The sequence below is a fragment of the Lupinus angustifolius genome, chromosome LG18 (assembly GCF_001865875.1).
Source record: "Lupinus angustifolius cultivar Tanjil chromosome LG18, LupAngTanjil_v1.0, whole genome shotgun sequence".
NCBI lineage: Eukaryota > Viridiplantae > Streptophyta > Magnoliopsida > Fabales > Fabaceae > Lupinus > Lupinus angustifolius.
In genome coordinates, this window is record NC_032026.1 from 13,101,864 (window position 1) to 13,120,136 (window position 18,273).

At 34.3% G+C, this 18,273-nt stretch overlaps 3 protein-coding genes and 1 long non-coding RNA gene across 5 annotated transcripts; all 4 read right to left on the reverse strand.

The window, feature by feature from the left end:
• On the reverse strand, positions 194–2,119 carry LOC109333470 (transcription factor bHLH71-like). The gene is made up of 3 exons (XM_019568965.1): positions 1,603–2,119; positions 740–1,153; positions 194–513 (listed from the first exon to the last, which is right to left on the reverse strand). The coding sequence occupies exons 1-3, from the start codon at positions 2,005–2,007 to the stop codon at positions 415–417; spliced, it is 918 nt and encodes a 305-aa protein (XP_019424510.1). The 5' UTR covers positions 2,008–2,119; the 3' UTR covers positions 194–414.
• LOC109333472 lies at positions 4,654–8,804 on the reverse strand. Of its 2 annotated transcripts, none has more exons than XR_002106018.1 (3): positions 8,617–8,804; positions 4,985–5,782; positions 4,654–4,910 (listed from the first exon to the last, which is right to left on the reverse strand). It is a non-coding gene; the product is annotated as an uncharacterized LOC109333472 (long non-coding RNA). The 2 variants fall into 2 exon arrangements; XR_002106019.1 differs by having other exon boundaries at positions 8,606–8,804.
• LOC109332567 (RING-H2 finger protein ATL29-like) lies at positions 10,631–11,533 on the reverse strand. Its single transcript, XM_019567545.1, has one exon. The coding sequence runs from the start codon at positions 11,531–11,533 to the stop codon at positions 10,631–10,633; it is 903 nt and encodes a 300-aa protein (XP_019423090.1).
• On the reverse strand, positions 13,019–16,959 carry LOC109332105 (zinc finger CCCH domain-containing protein 12-like). Its single transcript, XM_019566931.1, has 2 exons — positions 15,869–16,959; positions 13,019–13,504 (listed from the first exon to the last, which is right to left on the reverse strand). Exons 1-2 carry the CDS (start codon positions 16,602–16,604, stop codon positions 13,224–13,226), a joined length of 1,017 nt encoding a protein of 338 aa, XP_019422476.1. The 5' UTR covers positions 16,605–16,959; the 3' UTR covers positions 13,019–13,223.

Here is an 18,273-nt window from a genome sequence, read left to right on the forward strand (position 1 = left end):
GTTTTTTTGGTCCATCACTCAGTCGATTGAACATTTACTTAAATTAATTGTTGTTGGTCATGATTTTACAAAAATGTAAAGGAGGGTTAACGTAGTATGTAGTGTTAGTGTAAGTTACTCAGGTTGTTTAAGGCTATGAATACCAATTTTACAATCAAGTCTTGAGTTTTTGACACACATTCAATCATTTAATGCAACTTAGTCAGCAATTCAATTTCCATTTGGTCTTTAAACCAAGTCAGTTGAGTTTTGTAGATATCATTCCCAAATCCTAAACAAAAGTACACTTCTTCAAGGAACTAAAACACCATATACAGAAACTAACTTAACATTAACACTTCAACTGCAGACCTAACAAAACACAAACAAAAACTCAAACTCTAGGCAAATATTCTGTTCACCAAATAAACCTGATCAACAACAGAGGGAAGCCTCTTGATCAATCACTATAAGCAAGTGGTGAATTGCAGTTGCAATGTTATCTACAGAACCAAGTTGACATTCTTCTTCAACCTTCACCAAAAAAATGACAATTTTAGCTAAAGAGTTTATCCAAGTAATCATAATTGTATACAAGGACAACATTTTCAATTAATCAACAATAACATCTCAAGTACTACTTTGGCACTTAAAGCAAAGCCTTTTTTCTGCAACATTAATTGTAAACTATGCTTGGCCAGGAAAAAATGTCACTGACATAACCCTGTGTAGCATACACTATTGTTACATGAATGCATACCTTAGCACTGACAGAATAGAGTACCAAAGGGTCTGTGGTGGTGACATTGAGGTGTAGTATGGTGAGGTAGAGTGTTTGAAATCCAGCAACCAACTTCGATAGCTGCCTGAGTCTTCTTTGCGATAGAATTCGAATGCTTGCATGCATTTCGATCAAAGTAACCTCGATATCAGCTATGGCTCCTGCCTTATTCTTAGATGTGTGTTTGTTAGGAGCCTGGGACCATGTGTACTGTGGATGCACAAAAAATTGTGCAAAAGGGGGTGCCATGGTTTTTGAAATGGCTGTATCTTCAATGGCTTGTGGCACTTCTTTATCTAAAAGATGCATTTTTTTAGTCTCAAGGGATTGCAAAAGGTGCTCGAGTTCCTTCACAAATTCTATAGCACCACCAACTATAGAGGCCTGATCACCCTGAAAATTATAAATATGCACATGTAATAAGCAGTGGAACTTAGGAAATAGATAATAAAAGTTTTAATATATGAAGCTTTCTAAGTTGCCCAAAGTATGATATCAAAAAGCATGTTTATTTTCAAACTTCAAATTATTAGGCTTATTAGTGTTGTTTCATTCTAACGTTTCAAAGAAATGAATATCCAACATACAGAATATTATCTTGTGCACATTATAACATAGCTTTAGGATTCAACTCAGATTTATTCTGATGAAGTTTTGAATTTGCTTGTACCACTTTAACTTTGTTCTGCTTAGCAGTTTTCTGAAAAGAGAATATCTCCACAGCTTTGCTATTTGGGACCATAACATATTTCCTAGCAAAGTTGTGAAAAATTCCCAAGTACATTCTTATGAGAAAGACATGACTGAAAAAGAAATAAAGGTGAAAAGACAAAGTGGCAAACCCTTTGGACATAGGATTCAGGCATGAGTGAACGCAGAACAGCAAGATGTTCATTCATCTGCTTTCTCCGGTTCCTTTCTACTGTAATGTGAGTCATTCTTTGAGCCTCAGCCTCTTCCTTGTTCTTGCAAACTCTTGCTTTTCTTCTCCTCTTTTTCCTCCCTTGCCTCGCAAAAGTCTGTCTCCGACCAACGGCTTCTGGTTCACCGGATTGGCATTTTCGCGCCCCGAATGCGTAGTTATCGAATGCATTAGGGTCATGGTGTTGTTCATGATATTTAACACTGTCATGTTCTATTAAGAAACTAGCCTCTGACATGTTATGGCTGCTAAATGGGGTGGCAAAGATAGTGTCATAGATAATGAAGTTGGAAAACTCATTAGATGGAAGAGTTTCTAAAGCCATTGGCCTCAATTTTCTTCTTGCTGAGAGATAAATTATCAGAGAGTCTTCATGGGCTCTTATTAATACAGCATAACAATCATTTATAGCAAATACCGGTTGATACAATTTGAGACAAAGGAAAAGGTGTAAAGTTATACAATTTTTCTATTTATTTACCAAATCCTGCAGGAGAATTTTACATGGTTGATTAGTGTGCAAGTAAATTATAAACATGTATTAAATAATGATCAGATATGTTGATGGATTATCAATGTTGGTAATCAATTAACATTTTTGGTCACCATGTAGTACACAGCATTTAATTTAGACATTGATTATTAGTGTAAAAGGTGTATATAAAATTAGTGTGAAAGGTGTTTGAGCAAAGTTAAATATTGGAAAAGGGTAATTTAGATTAGAGGATATGCAGCACGTGAGGAAGGACAGAAAAGGTGTTATGCTTTTCAGTAATGAGAAAGTGTAGGAAAAAGGAAACAGGCTCATCAATCATCCATGCTTTGGTTCCCTTCACTTCACAAATTCATATAGATGCTGTCAAAGACTGGCACAGCTTCTGCAATAGTAGAGTGGGTAGGGGCCCAAATCTATATAGAAATATGCATACAAACAACACAACAAGCTGTGAAATAGCTACTCCTCACATTCAAATCTGTGTTGGAGTTTGCAGGAAATGACTGACCCACTTACCCGAGATTCCCATATATAACTATTTAGACAAAGAATAACATCTTCAAATCACTGTACGATTCATTATTCGTATGTTTATCATTATTCAATTAAGATGAATAATAAACTCTTTTATTATTGGACATATTATTACATGTCAAGGCCATATATATAAGCATTTTGGTGTTGTTAACTTGAGAATCAACGGTAGAGGTTAATCCATGTGAGGAAGATACTCAAGGGTACAAGAACTCGTACCAATTCAACAATATACTTTATCCTGAAATTCATGATCGTCATATGCTGAAGACTGAAACTGTAGATGATTTTTGACATCATATGTGAACTTTGGGGAAATGAGATGTTAGTTTGGCACCATGGATGGGTCCAGAAGACAGTGGAGGGAGGGGGGCACCGTTATGCAGGGGAAGCCAGCATATATTAAAATCTATATATGTACCTACTAAATACATAACTTTTTCTTAAAAATATACTATATTTGTATCAGATATATGCTACAACCACTCATGCTTGCTTTACCAAATTATTTACTAACTAATTCACATATAGTAAAAATATTGGATAAAAAAGGTTACAACTTAAATTTATCAAAAATTATATTATCATTCTCAAAGTATTATGAAAAGCGAAAGATTAATTGCAGTATGTAGTAAATAATAAATAATATCAGTATTTCCCCATTACTAAGAACTCATATGTTATAAATTATTTGAATTCTACCTATTATAAAGTTTTTTATATATAATGATAAATACACTTTCTAAAAAAATGTTTTATAAATGATGATGGAGAGAGTAATTGATTACCAAAGCACTTGACAAGGGTCAATTTCACATTATTAATTTTTTGAGGGTAGAGAAACAAACACAGTTAGGGTTGAGAATAAACTGATCTAATTCAACATTAGTTTGAAAATCAACTTACTATTTAGCTCAATAAACTTTATGAACCAAATAAGTCATACTTGAAATAAAAATTAAACTCGTTAAATAAACAAGTCGAACTTGAACCAAATATAGTTTGACTCGTTAGGTTCATAGAATAAATCAAGTATATATATAGAGATATATGTAAAAATAATAATTTTATGTGTTCAATAAATAATCATCATTCAAACTGACAAGTCAAGAAGCTCATTTTTCGAGTTGAATCTAGTTTGACTTGATTCACATCTTTTCCAAACCTAAATCACAATAAGCAACCTCTCCAAATAAAACCTTGACAAAGAAAATGAATCAAATCAAAAGAAAACAGTCTCTGAAATTGATTATGAGTAGGACCACCAGTAGTTTGACAAGGAAAATCTATGAGTTAACCATACTACTACGTGATCTCAAACATGGAAATGTAATTGAGTGAAATGAAGCCTCGTTAGACTAAAAGTTAATAAGTATTATTATTATGAATGTCGTATTCTTAAGCATGTGAAAGTGTGCATGTAAGTAGGATGAAAAAAGAGATGTTACTAACACCAGACCTTTAGCCTTATGTGCTGATGAAGACATATGAAGGACAGAATTGGACCTTGGACCGTGGTCCAACATGTCAGACCTCTGTTAGGTTAACCATGTGACTGTAGTGTAAATCTTCCATTCACGTTAAAAGTACATCACCCAGGTCCTCACCACTTAACTTACATAAAAGTCACCATGATTCATTTTCCATATTATTTTCCAATTATATATACATTAGAAAGAACATTGAAGCTTCTTTTGTTTTTCCATCTACTTTTTTCACTGAGCATCATGATATACGAGAACTTCTAAATGCATGACAAATTGGAATGCACGAAAGTGAAGCATAGCAAACAAACACACGTCACAGTATGGGTTGTGGGTTGTGTTTGCAATTAGTGATAAATCAGTGTCCATGCAAGGATAACATGCATTTGCATGTGCATGGAAATGGCTGTCATCAATATATAATGTGCCATCAAATATCAGCCCTATGTTCAGTCCCTATTAGAATACAGCCCATAACTTATCACATTCTAAATTATAATTGACAAACAGAGTATTATGATAAGTTTACTGGATGATTAACAAAGAGGAAATAAAGCTATTTTTAAACTAGATAATGACGCTAACAGACCAAAATAATCAGAAATTCAAACCACGGTTGATAAAATATACACAAGTAATACAAGATACAAGGGCTACGTTTGATAATACAGAGGTATCAACAGACAAATTTGGCAGCCCCATAAAGATAATTTACTGCATACAAATTAAAGAATTATTACTGAAAGACAGAGAGAAAGCATATAAACGTAACAAAATATTTTGCACACCAGAGGAAATGTAGCCACCACGTCCCAGCTATGTGCTGAGTACTGAAGTTTTACTTCCACGAATAATATCAACCAGCCGATATTAGATTGATAACAGATGAAAAATGAGTGACATTCAAATCTTCAAACAAAATCCATCAGCAGACTGATTGGCAATTGCATTGTCAGAGATAGACTCCACACTTCTGTTTTAAAATCAGAATTGTGATACTGAACTAAAATCCATGCCACTGCAATTTTAGTACAAGAAAATCAAATTGCATCAATATAATCTAGCCACTACTAGTCCAGATAAAATCAACAAAAGAATCCCAATAAGCTGAAAGCTCAGTACAAGCTACAACGTCAACATGCCCCATCAAATTATGTTAAACAGCAACCAAATGAGTTAAAAGTAAGAATAGGTTGTCAGCCAATACCATAGTGATGTGTTGCAGGTTGCACTGCACAAAGTGATCATTATTAGTTTCCATTCATTCATGCCAAATAAATGACCTTCCAATTAGGATACTTAAACATAGAGAGACATTCTGCCGTCCTTTGGGAACATTCTCTAGAATCCTGTCTAGAAGCACAGTTAATAACCCAACTTAGGCAATCATGAAAAAAAAAACATTTCAAAACCATTGACATTACGCGTATGCAAAATGATTAAACAAGTAACAGATTGAGCTTTGCCAGTACAGAGAGAACCCTGAACCTCATCCTATTCCATCTGCCATTTCTAAATGCAGAGGAGTGGCTTCCAAATATAAGATTGTTTCCAAAATGAACACCAAGAAGTTACAAGTCAAAATCCTGATGCAAAAAAATCAAAACCTTTTCCCATGAGGTTGAGTCATTTATATGGATCAAACAACATTAATGTATTCTGTCATAAACCAAATCCTCCTGAAGATTATTTGACTAAAACAATCTAAACAAGAAGTGCACTGGTTAAAGATAGTTTTCGAAAAATCCATTCCTTGTTTTTTGGTGATATGCATTCCTCTTTCATTAGAAATCAGGTAAAGATCTAATTCATGCATTAGAAAGAATTGGTGCCACTGAAAACATAAATTCAATTGTGATAGGATTAAACACTGAATTAATCCACACTCGACCACTACAAGCTTCACAATTATAAATCAAATAAATGAGCACAGAAAATTAACGTGGTTCGGATTAAATCCTACATCCACAGACAATAGATCAAATATTTCACTATGACCAAGCTTCAAACAGATCAAATATTTCACTATGACCAAGCTTTAAACATATTACAATATTTCACACTCTTCTCTCAAGGATCAAATCTCTACTAACTCTAGAAACTCACCCTTTACAAGTGCTTGTAACTGTTCTGCTTTTTTTTTATACTGATAAGAATGAAGAATTATGCATTACATGAAAGTTTTAAAAAGAAACTGCTACTTATTCTGCCACAAACAGCAGCAAAACGTGGGAATGAGGTTATGACCAAGTCTTAACAGAAAATAATAACTTCTCCACAAATGCAGGCTGGATCCTTAACCAAAATTTAGTTTCTTATTCACCCCAAAACTTTCACAAATTGTACATAAGAAACAGATTTCAAAAGACAACAAAAAAGGATAATACTTAAATATAAAGTTAACTTGCTAGGAAGATAACCAATGTCGGAATATTGTCGGCACTAATGCATAAAGGAAATAAGGATTTAGACAGCAGCAAATAAAATGAAAATTTTGATGCACACTGCATTCACCCCAACATGCCCAAAAGAAGGAAAATAAGGCCCCTAAAAGAAGGAAAATAGGACATGTGTGATTTATGTTTGCATGACGTATAAGGCCCCAAAGTAAGAAAAATTCTACTCGCACAAAGTATATTGGAAAGAGTGATTTCTCCTTTTCCTTCAAGCAGAATGTAGAGCAAACACATTCTAAGTGGCTTCCATATGATTGTCTTGAACATAGAAATTAGAAAGGCATCAGAACTTTCAGGTTTGCAGAAAACATGAGGATTGACCTAAGATATACATGTTAAGTCTCAAGACATTTGATGGTCATTTACCTAGGTTTTGATGGATAACAAACAAATAAAATTGAATAAACAATGTGAAGTTTCCTAACTTATCTTATCAAATGCGCAGCAAATGATACATAAGGAACATAAGATCCCTAAAAGACAATTAAAAAGGGTTCCGTCTTCTAAAGCATATGAGAGAGAACCGTCCTGTGTACTTGTGTCTATTTGACGACAAAGGTCATTGTCTAATAGACTCTCAAAGACTTCATCTGATGAAGAAGAATTCTAATGAGGAGCCGAGACTTGTTCCATCTAATGGAAAGTCAACTATTCTCTGCCTAATGAAACTCTTGGTCTAATCAATACCTAGTCTGTCGAATGACCACTAAAATGAAGAATGCTAGATTCCACACTTTTCTCCTCAGTACAAGCAGAAGTCAACTACCATATTATATCTCTGCAGCAAAGAACATTCTTGTTGTACTATAATAAAGGGAAGTTTCAGAAAAGTGATTTTTGTTATGCATAAAGGTTTCTATTGTAGAAAAGATGGTAGAATTGAATGCGAATTAGGAATGAATGCATTAAAGAAAGGGTGGAGGGTTAGGGAGTGGAGTGATAAGGAGGTTGAGCATTCAAATCTCACCCACCACAAAATACTAACATAAATTAGATTGGTATTCTACCAAAAATTAAATCTCACCCATTCTTGTTGTACTATAAATGTGTTTTCTTATCACTCTATTCTTAAAAACCTTCTAAGTGCATAAATTAGATTGGTATTCTACCAAAAGTTTCTAATAAACACAATTTAACCTTCATTCTTGTGTTTCACATATTTATTTCAATACATTGACCAAAACTTTATTCTCTTCAGATGTTAAGTTGCAGAACCTAGGTCACGATACTTTCAGGTGTCAAAACAGAAGGGTTGGTGTGCTTAATAAGATGCGGTGTTTGAAAATAGACATTGAACAACACATTTTCTTTGTTGGAAAATAAGTAAGTCCCAAGTTGAATAGAAATTGACAAGCTGAGCAACATAACATGCGTAAGTGGAAAAAACTCATACACCCCATGTGATATCAAGCTCACTTATGTGTTTATTCACATAACCCAGTGATCATGAATTTCAAGGTTAAATTAATTCTCCCACATTGCAACACTCGAATGGGCCCATTCATAAGGATCCCATTGAAAATAACCCCACCCGACCATCCCTACCGGTTGTTATTAGAAGGAAAAAATCACAAACTAATCGCTGGAATGGACTAATCAACAGCATTGGAATCTGAATCCTCCGGTACTTGAAGAAATAACTTATCATTTGGAAACTCCGCATCAAACAAATTATCAATTGCATCATTGTAGAAGAGCAATTTTGAAAAATTAAGATACCAATTGTAAGTTAGGTTTTGGAGATGAAAAAAATGAAAATAAAAGTTGTGAGAGCCATAAATTACACTCTTGACATAGCTTTAAAGTCTTATTTTTTTTTATTCCCCTCGAAAACTCAACTCAACTCATGACCATAAGTTTCCATTACCCTTTTCAGTTTCCTAGAAGTTATCATGTACAATTACCATAACAATGAATGTCAGATTGTAAGGTAAGAAGTTTGTGGGGACTGACCATAGAGTGACCAGAATCTGAAAGGTAAACAGAGAACATCGTCACATTTGTGTTGCAATGCGCAATTCCACCCGACTCATCACTGGGATATTTTTTCCATTTCATTCTCGATCTCCCTTTATACACAACTTATAAACTTGGTTATTCAAAGCTTACAATTTCGAAAAGAAATAAGGGAATTGGTAGGATTGGATTAGGGTTTTAAACTCCTCATGTAGCACTATCTCTCTCAAAACTTCCAATTCTTATTCAATCCAATAAAATTTTCAAAACTACTAAAAATTTGAAAAATGAGAAATTAAGTTAAAACGATGTATTACTTTTTTTAATAAGTGTCCAAATTTTATTAGATAAAAAAGTGTTGAAAGAGGCTTTTGCCATAATGGCCATAATATCTAGTTTTTTCTTAATTATTTCATAATGGATGTATTTTTGGAGTAGTTAGATTAAACTTTACAGATTTGACATGTGAGTATTTTTAAGCAAGGATGTAGAAACTGTACCGTATCGGCCGGTTTGATCGAAAAACTGGTGAGCCAGACCCCTAACCGGTACAGTATAGATGTTGAACCGACCAAGTATTAAAACCGGTCAAAATTAATGAACCGGCTGGAATTGGCTAAACCGACTGGTTTAAACACATATTTATTTTTTTAAACTTAAAAACTCATTATATGGTGACCTCTCCTTGCAACTACTCTTCAACACTCAAGGCACATGTTTCCAAGGTATAAGTAGATTATATTTTTTGGTTCCTAATATTAGTGTGTAATCTTGAAGTCAACTAACTGTGTCTGAATGTAGGATTTGGTGCAAAAATGAAACTTTCATATGAGACAATTTTGATTCCTTTGTGTTAAATGTTAAAACTCCAAATTTATTTACTTTGTATGGTGAGTTATGAACTTGTGTCATTTATTCATATTTTTGCTTTTGTTAAGTGAACTTTTGTATTGATATATGTTTTACAATTTAGACTTTGAATTTGTTAAAGACTTAAATTGTTTGTTTATGTTAATTTTGAGTAGATTATGAATATGAATTATAAATTTGAGTATAACTTAGTTGAAATTTTTTTGTTATATGTTTATATATATATATAAGTTGGTATGTCCGGTTTAACTGCGGCATGCGATTTAATTACTGAACCACTTGTTGAAATCAGTATCCTGATCAGTTTGATAACTGGAATGGTTTTAACAACATTGTTTTAAGGCATAATAATTGTGTAACGTCTCATGGATTAAAAAAAAAAGCTTAGATGTATTATTAAAGGCCCCCTAAATCATTGAGATGATTAAAATATTAAATGTTTGATTCCTAGAAATGATATTTGTTAAAGCCCTCACGCATCCTGATAAAAATGTTTGAATTAATGAAATCCAAATTTATGTTTATGTAAATAATAATATTATGGAAGAGTTTTCTTTAGGTGTAAACATACAAGTTAAATATAATATAAACACATATTGGTAGAATAAAGGATGTTTATTTGCCATTTATATGTAAGTAAGGAAATAATTATTTTGGGACTATGCACATTAAATATAATATAAACATATATTGGTAGAATAAAGAATATTATTTACTCTATATATAAGAAATTAATTATTTTAGAAGTGTGTGATGTGTTTTCCAATAAGTTTCTTACACAAAAGGATAATAAACTATAACTAGAATTGAGTCTTTGACTTAATATTATACATGCATTAACCACTAAACCGATATCTCAACCATAAACATTTGATGCAAGATAATTAAGCACAAATTGAACCTTTCAAATAACTATAACCCCACTGCCCATATCCATTTTAAGGCCACCTTGAGAATAAAGGAAAGTGTTGTCATCTAAATAGTTCCAATAGTAAAACACAAATTAATTAACCTTTGTATCTAAAATTCTAAACATGTACAACTAAACTAAGTCTATACCATCTTCTATATCTCCAAGTCCATCTGAAATTTTAAACAAGAAGGAAAAAAGGAATATAATTAGAATGGAATAAGAAGCTTTAAACATTTTGATTACCCTTTACTAGAAGAGCAACCAGATACAGTTTCAACATAACCACAATTACTACAAGGTGCAACATGCCTTGTCACATCCTTGTAACTTGAACAACTCTTTGAATGGTTGTGGCCACCACCTCCTATAATTTTTAATACTGCTACATGCTCTGGCAATCTCAACTTATATTTGTCATTATCATTTCCTTCATCTTCTCCTCTAATCATAACTATAGAATGCCCGGTCGAGTGTGACTTCGTAAACATGTGTTCTCCACGTGTTTGCGCATTCCTACTCGAAGGAATTGTTTCATTATTATCATTATCATCATTGTCACTATGTCGAAGATGATCTTCGCCTTCTTTTACATCAATGCACACATCACCCCTCCTCTCTTGTTCAACATCAGCAGCATTATCCTCACCTCGCTCCTGAGAATTTCGCACCTCGACGATTGCTGAATCAAGTTCTTTGCGGCAAACTGGGCATGTCTTGTTAGAACAAAGCCATAGGTCAATGCATTCTTGATGAAAAACATGGCAACAAACGGTTAACAAGCGCAGCACGCTATCATCTTCGAATTCAAGCAAACATATTGCGCATTCGAGGCTATACTTCTCTTTTCTAAGATCCTTAACAGATGAATACGGAAATGTAGGGAAAGTGTGAAGAACAGAAGGGTCAAGACCTCTATTGGGAGAAGAAGAAACATTGTTAACAAGGGAACCACCAAGTGAGGTTGAACGTTGAATGGCCCAAGCATTGAAAATGCTAGTTAAATAACACCTGCAGAAATAGACAATGCTGAAACCAACAAAACACACAACAACCAAGGCTAGGGCAAGAGCTATAAGCGTTGGTGGGCTGTTATATGATGAAGATGGTGGAGATTCAGAATCATCTGGTTTTGATGAAGACATTTATTTGTCAAGGTTAAAAAAAATCAATGGTTTTTTTGTCCCAGAAGTAGTAAGGGAAGGGCTTAATTATTATTCTTGAGTTTTCATCATTTGGTTCTTTCTTTGCATGGATGAGAGAAGTTTAAGCATAAACATGAAGCAAGGGAAACAATGAGGTAAAGTGATGATGAGATTTTTTTCTCTTTTGTTTTGTTTTAAATTATTTCTCTTTGTTGTTCTTTTTTTATTCTTTTTCGATTTTGAAGGTGAGAGATTCTATGGCACAAAATATGGAGAATCAAGGAGATGTATTTCAATGTGTTAAGGGAGCACTAGATGGTAGCCTTTGGTTGCGAGAGCATTGGTATTGAACGAGTCCTTATGAGAACAATGAGGGCTTATATCCGAACACTATCTACAATAAATCTGAATCAATGGAAGTGTGTGGACTATTGTGTTTGTAAAACTCTTAAATTGTATATAAATATGAGATACAATTTGTTATATAACCCGTTATTATCAAAGAATATCCAATCAATTTATATAAGGTTTGTGTAGAATAAAAAAAACATTTTTTCCTAAATACTTTTCCTAGTCAACAAATTCAAATTTAAGTCATATAGGACAACAAGTATGAAAACAATTTATATTTGGTTAAAATTTCTCTCACATTATATCAAGATTCAAACCTCATAGCTACACGTCCCATTTTAATCCAACAGTTGGTTTGATTAAATTTATATTGTATAAAACGTTATTAAAATTTAATAGTTAAGTTAATGCAATTTGGTGTAAACCAATATCTTCTCACATATATATAGAGATATCTCATATGTTCACATTATTTTCTTGTTTGCCTTAGCATTTTTTTTTTCATTCTAAACTTCTGCCAAACATAACATAGACAAGTCATATTCTCAAATGGGATGACCAAGAATGTATAAAACAAACTCACGTGGTGCCCTGAAAATTGTTGCACTGCAATTATATCCTTAGTGCAACAAACATGAAACCTGGTGCATAAGTACACTACGGAGAATGTGAACATAACACAATTTGATGCAAAGACAAGGTATTGATACATTCAGCAGCCTAAAAGGAACATAACAAGGAAGGTGAAACCTCCACCAAACATATTAGGAGAAGAAACTTAAGGTAGTGCCCTTGACTTTGTTTCACTTCAATCATATCCAGTATTCTTAGTGCGCAACATAATACAGTTTGATGCAAAGGCAAGAAAGCTACTGCTACACTCAGCAGCCAAAAAGGAACTTATAGAGGAAGGTGAAACTTGCACTGAACATAAATGCACTATATTAGAGTAACAAAGTCTAACCTCACCCCCAAAAAAGGTTTATGGGATGCCCAAGTAATGGCTTTTGGTTCATATTCAATACCGATGTGAGATTTCAATATTTTAACACACCCTCTCACACAGAACTGGACATCCAAAATGTGAAATTTGCATGACTATCCCCATATATGTCAACTAATAAGAACAGATGATGAGAATGGAAAATCTTACATAAATAAACATGAAGGAGTCCAAAAAACCTGGCTTTTCTATTCAGACAAGAAGGCATAAACATACATTCTAATATAACATCCAAATAAGATCTACATATTCAGTTTCAAGGTTATTAATACATTGGGGGGATTACAAGTACTAATCAGTTATTTTCCTTGCCTCCAGTACACGGAGATTGCATCTCTATTCGATGTCATCAATCCAATCACCATATATCCTACTTATTTTATCTGGACCTTTCCACTTCTGATGAGTTCTCTGTCCTGGCCTCTGAATCACAATGGGAGGCCTTTGTGAAGGAACACCAATATGATAGACATCAGAATGAGCAACTGGAATAACTGATGCAACTACACTATCAGCAGGAGTTTTTGAAGGTAGTCCTCCATGTTTCGTGTCAGGAGTTCCGGCAAATGTGGTGTCTCCATTTTCTCCCTCCACAAACTCACCATGAGTGCTCAACTCTGAGTTAAAAAAATCAGGGTCAGACTTTTTATGAAATGGCTTACTAGACATAATTTTGACAAATAAACAGTGTAAGCCAATAACTTTGGTATGTGCCAACATCTCAAAATGTAATACATGGGGACAAGCACTGAACCAATACTGAAACTGTGAAACAGCCTTACAATCATGCTCCAAGCAGATTGATAAGGGTAGGTCCAGGCCTCCTACTACGAAGGTGTATGTTAGGAGAAGTAAGAAAGGGACTTAGAGGGAAGTTACTTAAGTCAGTTGGGGGTAGTTAATTTGGTTGAAGGTAGTTATCTGAGAATAGTATAAATAAAGAAGGGTGGGTTTGTAATAGATAGTTTTGAGGAAAGTCTAGAAAGGGAGTAACCGAATTGGAGCAATTCAGTTACTAGGGAGTTTCTATTTTCCATTGTAATCTTTCCTATTCTTCTTCTTACAAATCAATAAAGTTGTATAGATTCAAGATCGATTTGATCTTGAATCTGAAGTATTATTCAACAACTCTAAATCTCAATTCTCTTAGATACCAGTTCTAACACAGATACTCAAATAATGGAAATGAGCATACAGAAATAACAATAAGTACTGTATGCATTCGTTAAATTGTGCATACAAGACAATAAGTAGCATATTCAGACACCTTGGCCTCAGCTAAAAGAATCTTTAACTATGTTGAGTAACCATAATACCTTAAGAATGAAATTGAGAATCATCTTATGCTCTTGTTTGAAGCTTTATAGTCCACTCTCTAACCAATTTCACAAAACATGATACTGCATTAAAGTAACATAGGGAGGAGCACAGCCTCAGCCTCAGGGGGAAAGACGAGGGGGAGCCCAGTGCACAAGGTCTGGGAAGGGTAGATACATAACCTTATCCCCACAAGCGAAGAGGGTATTTTGAACCCATGATTCGTATCACAAGGCAAGCAACATTGCCGTTGCCCGAGGCTCACCCTTCATGGGAAAGACATTTGAATAAATAATAGAGGCCAAAATACAATCAAAACTCTCTATGCTCCATTGGTTACTTGAAGACATTAGCATATTCCAATAAACTTTCATTATTACATTAACTCATACTTTTAGCAAGATCAGGGCTTTTGCCCGTCATTGTTGATATCGTGTCATTTTTTTTTTTGTTGATTTAAAATGAGAAAACAACATCAAATTCTATTTTACCGGGTAATTATAAATCATTTTAAGTACTAAAAAACATTTATGTTCCTCTATTACATTAGTTTTGGGAGTTGATCATAAATTTATTACAAAATTTGGATTCCCTATACATTGGTAAAGGTAGAAAATAGATTGTAAAATAGTTTATACTCTTCATTTCTTGTTTCTCAACTAGATTGCTGACTACCTAACCTAACATGCATCATGAAAGATGCGATTATTAGCTGCAGAAAACCCGACGTTTAGGTGCTAACTAAATCAGCTTCTCATATAGGTCTAACCGTCTAGCTAAATTCGAAAGTACCTTAAGGACTTTCTAGTTAACATATTGTATGTTCTAATGAAGTTTCCTTTCCTTCAATGTTGCTTCCACTGTGTATGCAGCAGTTGCAAAAAAGTACATCAGTGAAAACATTGATCAATTTCCATCTATATGACATCTAGTCGAGAGCTACAAGGATGCAAGCAACCATTTTTTTTCTCTTCATTCTGAGCCCACAACTTAGGAAGCTAAGCATTTTATCCTCTCATTCTAAAACTTGTAGCTGGAGTTGAAAAAATTAAATAAATAGGTAAAGGAACCAAAGATATTGAAGCATCCAAGGCATTGGGAAAGTAAAATTAACAACCAAAGAAAGAGACAATGTGTTTGTTAAGAAATAGGAAGTACAAAATGAAATAAGAATTTACCCTGCTAACTGCTAAGAAGTGTTAATTGAGAGACAACACAAACACTTACGTGGTGCCCTAATGTTTTAAAATAACAACCAAAAAAATTTCACTAGGTGGTATCGGCTAATGGAGCAAATGGTATCATATGTCATATATCCTATCATAATCAAATCTATAGGCATCATGTACTTCAAAATCATGTGTGGTCTTCCCAACACTTGTCCGAACCGGTTAAGATGAGATTCTACCATCTTTTCTACATTATAAATGCTACCTCAACTATCCCTCTAAAGCATTCACTCCTAACTATCTACTAAGTTTTAAAACACCAAATTCTGGAAATTATAACATCGGTTCCAAGAAAGATTCACTCGAGAGTGGCATTCGCATTCACAATGCATCACAGTTACAAAGAAAACAGAGCGGTTAAAAAAACACCTTTATTCAGGTGAAACATTAGCATCAACCTCATAAAACATTGAAAGGCAAAGAGAAACAACATACCTGTAGCACCATGAGCAAAATGGCATTTGTTCCCAAACGGGCAATACCCTGTCATCTCCCACTTATTGCAAATCCTAGTCTTCCAATTCGAAGGCTTCAAATTCGAACTACCGCCGCCACCACCACCACTACTCCCAGCACCACCACCATCGCCCCCACCACTACCTCCACCATACCCACCAGGTCCCAAACTTATAGCCACGCTCTCTCTATTCCTGGAATTCTCATCATGCAAAAAAGTGCAACTATCACCATAGGGACACCCTTCCTCAGTATAAAACTTCTTGCAATGTCTCCCCTTATAAGACCTCTGCACCTCCCCTGAATACCCCGAAAGCGAAGGAATCTGAAACTCTTCCACCGGCGGTACCGGTTTCTCCTCCTCGTGCGCCGCCACAATCTCCTGCCAGTTCGGCGGTGGCCGCCGCAGCTCCTCAATACTGTGCGCGAAGTTACAGTTAGTCACGTAGGGACACGTGCCGGTACGGAACTTGCAACAAAGCTTCGTCTTGAAGAACATTTTCCCAATCGCTTTGGAACGGTTATTGCTAGACGACGGTGTTGCTTCCTGCGAGTTCCTCGATCTCTTTGGGGTAGAGTCAGCGTCGTTGTTGGTGTTGAAGAATCTGTAATCATCTTCGGTTGCCCAAACGGATTGGTCGCCGGAGACGGAGGAGGACCAGTTTTCACCGCCGGTGATTATTTGAACAACGTTGCTGTCTCGGGTATGATCCATAAATTACGATTTTGGGGAACAGAAAGTTGAGATTTTTAAAGAAATCTAACAAGTGGGTCGTTAATTTAAGTTTAGTTAGGTGGAAGTGATTTTGTGAGTGTTATGAGAGCGAAATGAAGATAAAGGTATAAGAAATGAAAGTTTAGGAAATAGCGGAGGAATCGAAAGCTTTTTGTTGTTGTTGTTGTGTTTTCTTAAATGTGATAAGATTGTAGAGTTGAGTGAAGGGGAAAGAAGATCCATACGGATAGATTGATAGAACAGACATAGTAGTGGTTATGAATCAGGTGGAACTAAAAACGGTGGAAAAATTGAGTTTAAAGATTCTGATTTCAGGAATAGATTTATTTTGATTAAAGTGCTTCTCGAGTTCTAGTATATATATCATCTATGTACCCAAAAAAGTATATATATTATCCATCTACCCAAAAAAGTATATATATTATCCATGTACCAAAAAAAGTATATATATTGTACTATAAAATATTCTAATACTTTGTAAATATTAAAATGGATAAGCAAAGGGAAGATTTTTTGGGAATATTAAAAAGTATAAATTTATGCATAATACTCTCTTGTTCTTATCATTTTATGTAGAAAAATAATCCTAACAAATTGAAATTTGAAGATAAAATCGTAATTAACATAATCATAACAAACCTAATCTAATTTGATTTGATCATCTTATCTCCATCCCTTAAGTATAGCCACAAGTTGGTTCTAAAATTGAAAGTCGAGTAGAGTCTTGACTTGTTGCAATCAGCTCTTCTCATCTCCTTAATTTGTATCTTGTCTTATCTCGAAGAGTAATCATATATTGATTAAACCAATCTGATTTGGCTAATGAAATTGAATAAATCTCCATATTTATTTTTAAGTCTCGCACTCCATATTTTTAGTTGCGTCATCTTGTGCTCTTACATCCTTCACATGTCACCTTGTTTATCCTATACCATTTAGCCACTACTTGACCAAATTACAAGGAAATAAATAATTTCTCAATCTCAAAATACATCAAATTAAATAATAAAATACTTGAATGAAAAATAAACACAAATTCAAAGACTGCATGTGAATTAAATTCTCATTTATTAATAACAATGCAAATAAAAATAAATCAAACTATGCTAAGAATCTTTTACAAAAACATCTTCCAAAAATCATAGAGTTTATATCAAAGTGACATAAATATTTCGGAGACTCCTATTTTTGTAACGTGGAAATTATACTTTTCCCGATGATTACTACTATTTACGAAGTCACGGCCTCACGGGATTTTTTTAGCTTGAGCTTTTCGATATCTAATCAAAATATTTGTGGGAATTGTTGGGTCGCTTCTGTTTACCTATGCGTCTTCGACTTTATCAGAGAGATGCCCATGCCTCACACTCCCATTGGATCCTGGCTTTCAAGTTTCAATAACGAGGCCCAATAAGTGAGAATTTTTTTTTTAGTTTATAACATATATCTTCACACTATATGTGATCATGTCCGAGTCAGTAACACTCACAGGTATATGAGACTAACTTTCTCAACAGATATTTTTTACATTCATAAGTCTCGAACTCAAAAGTTTGCTTAAGGAGAATCAAACATGTACCACTTGAACCAACACTGGTTGGTCCAGTAATTGAGATATGAAAGACTATAATTTGGAGCCTAATAGTTA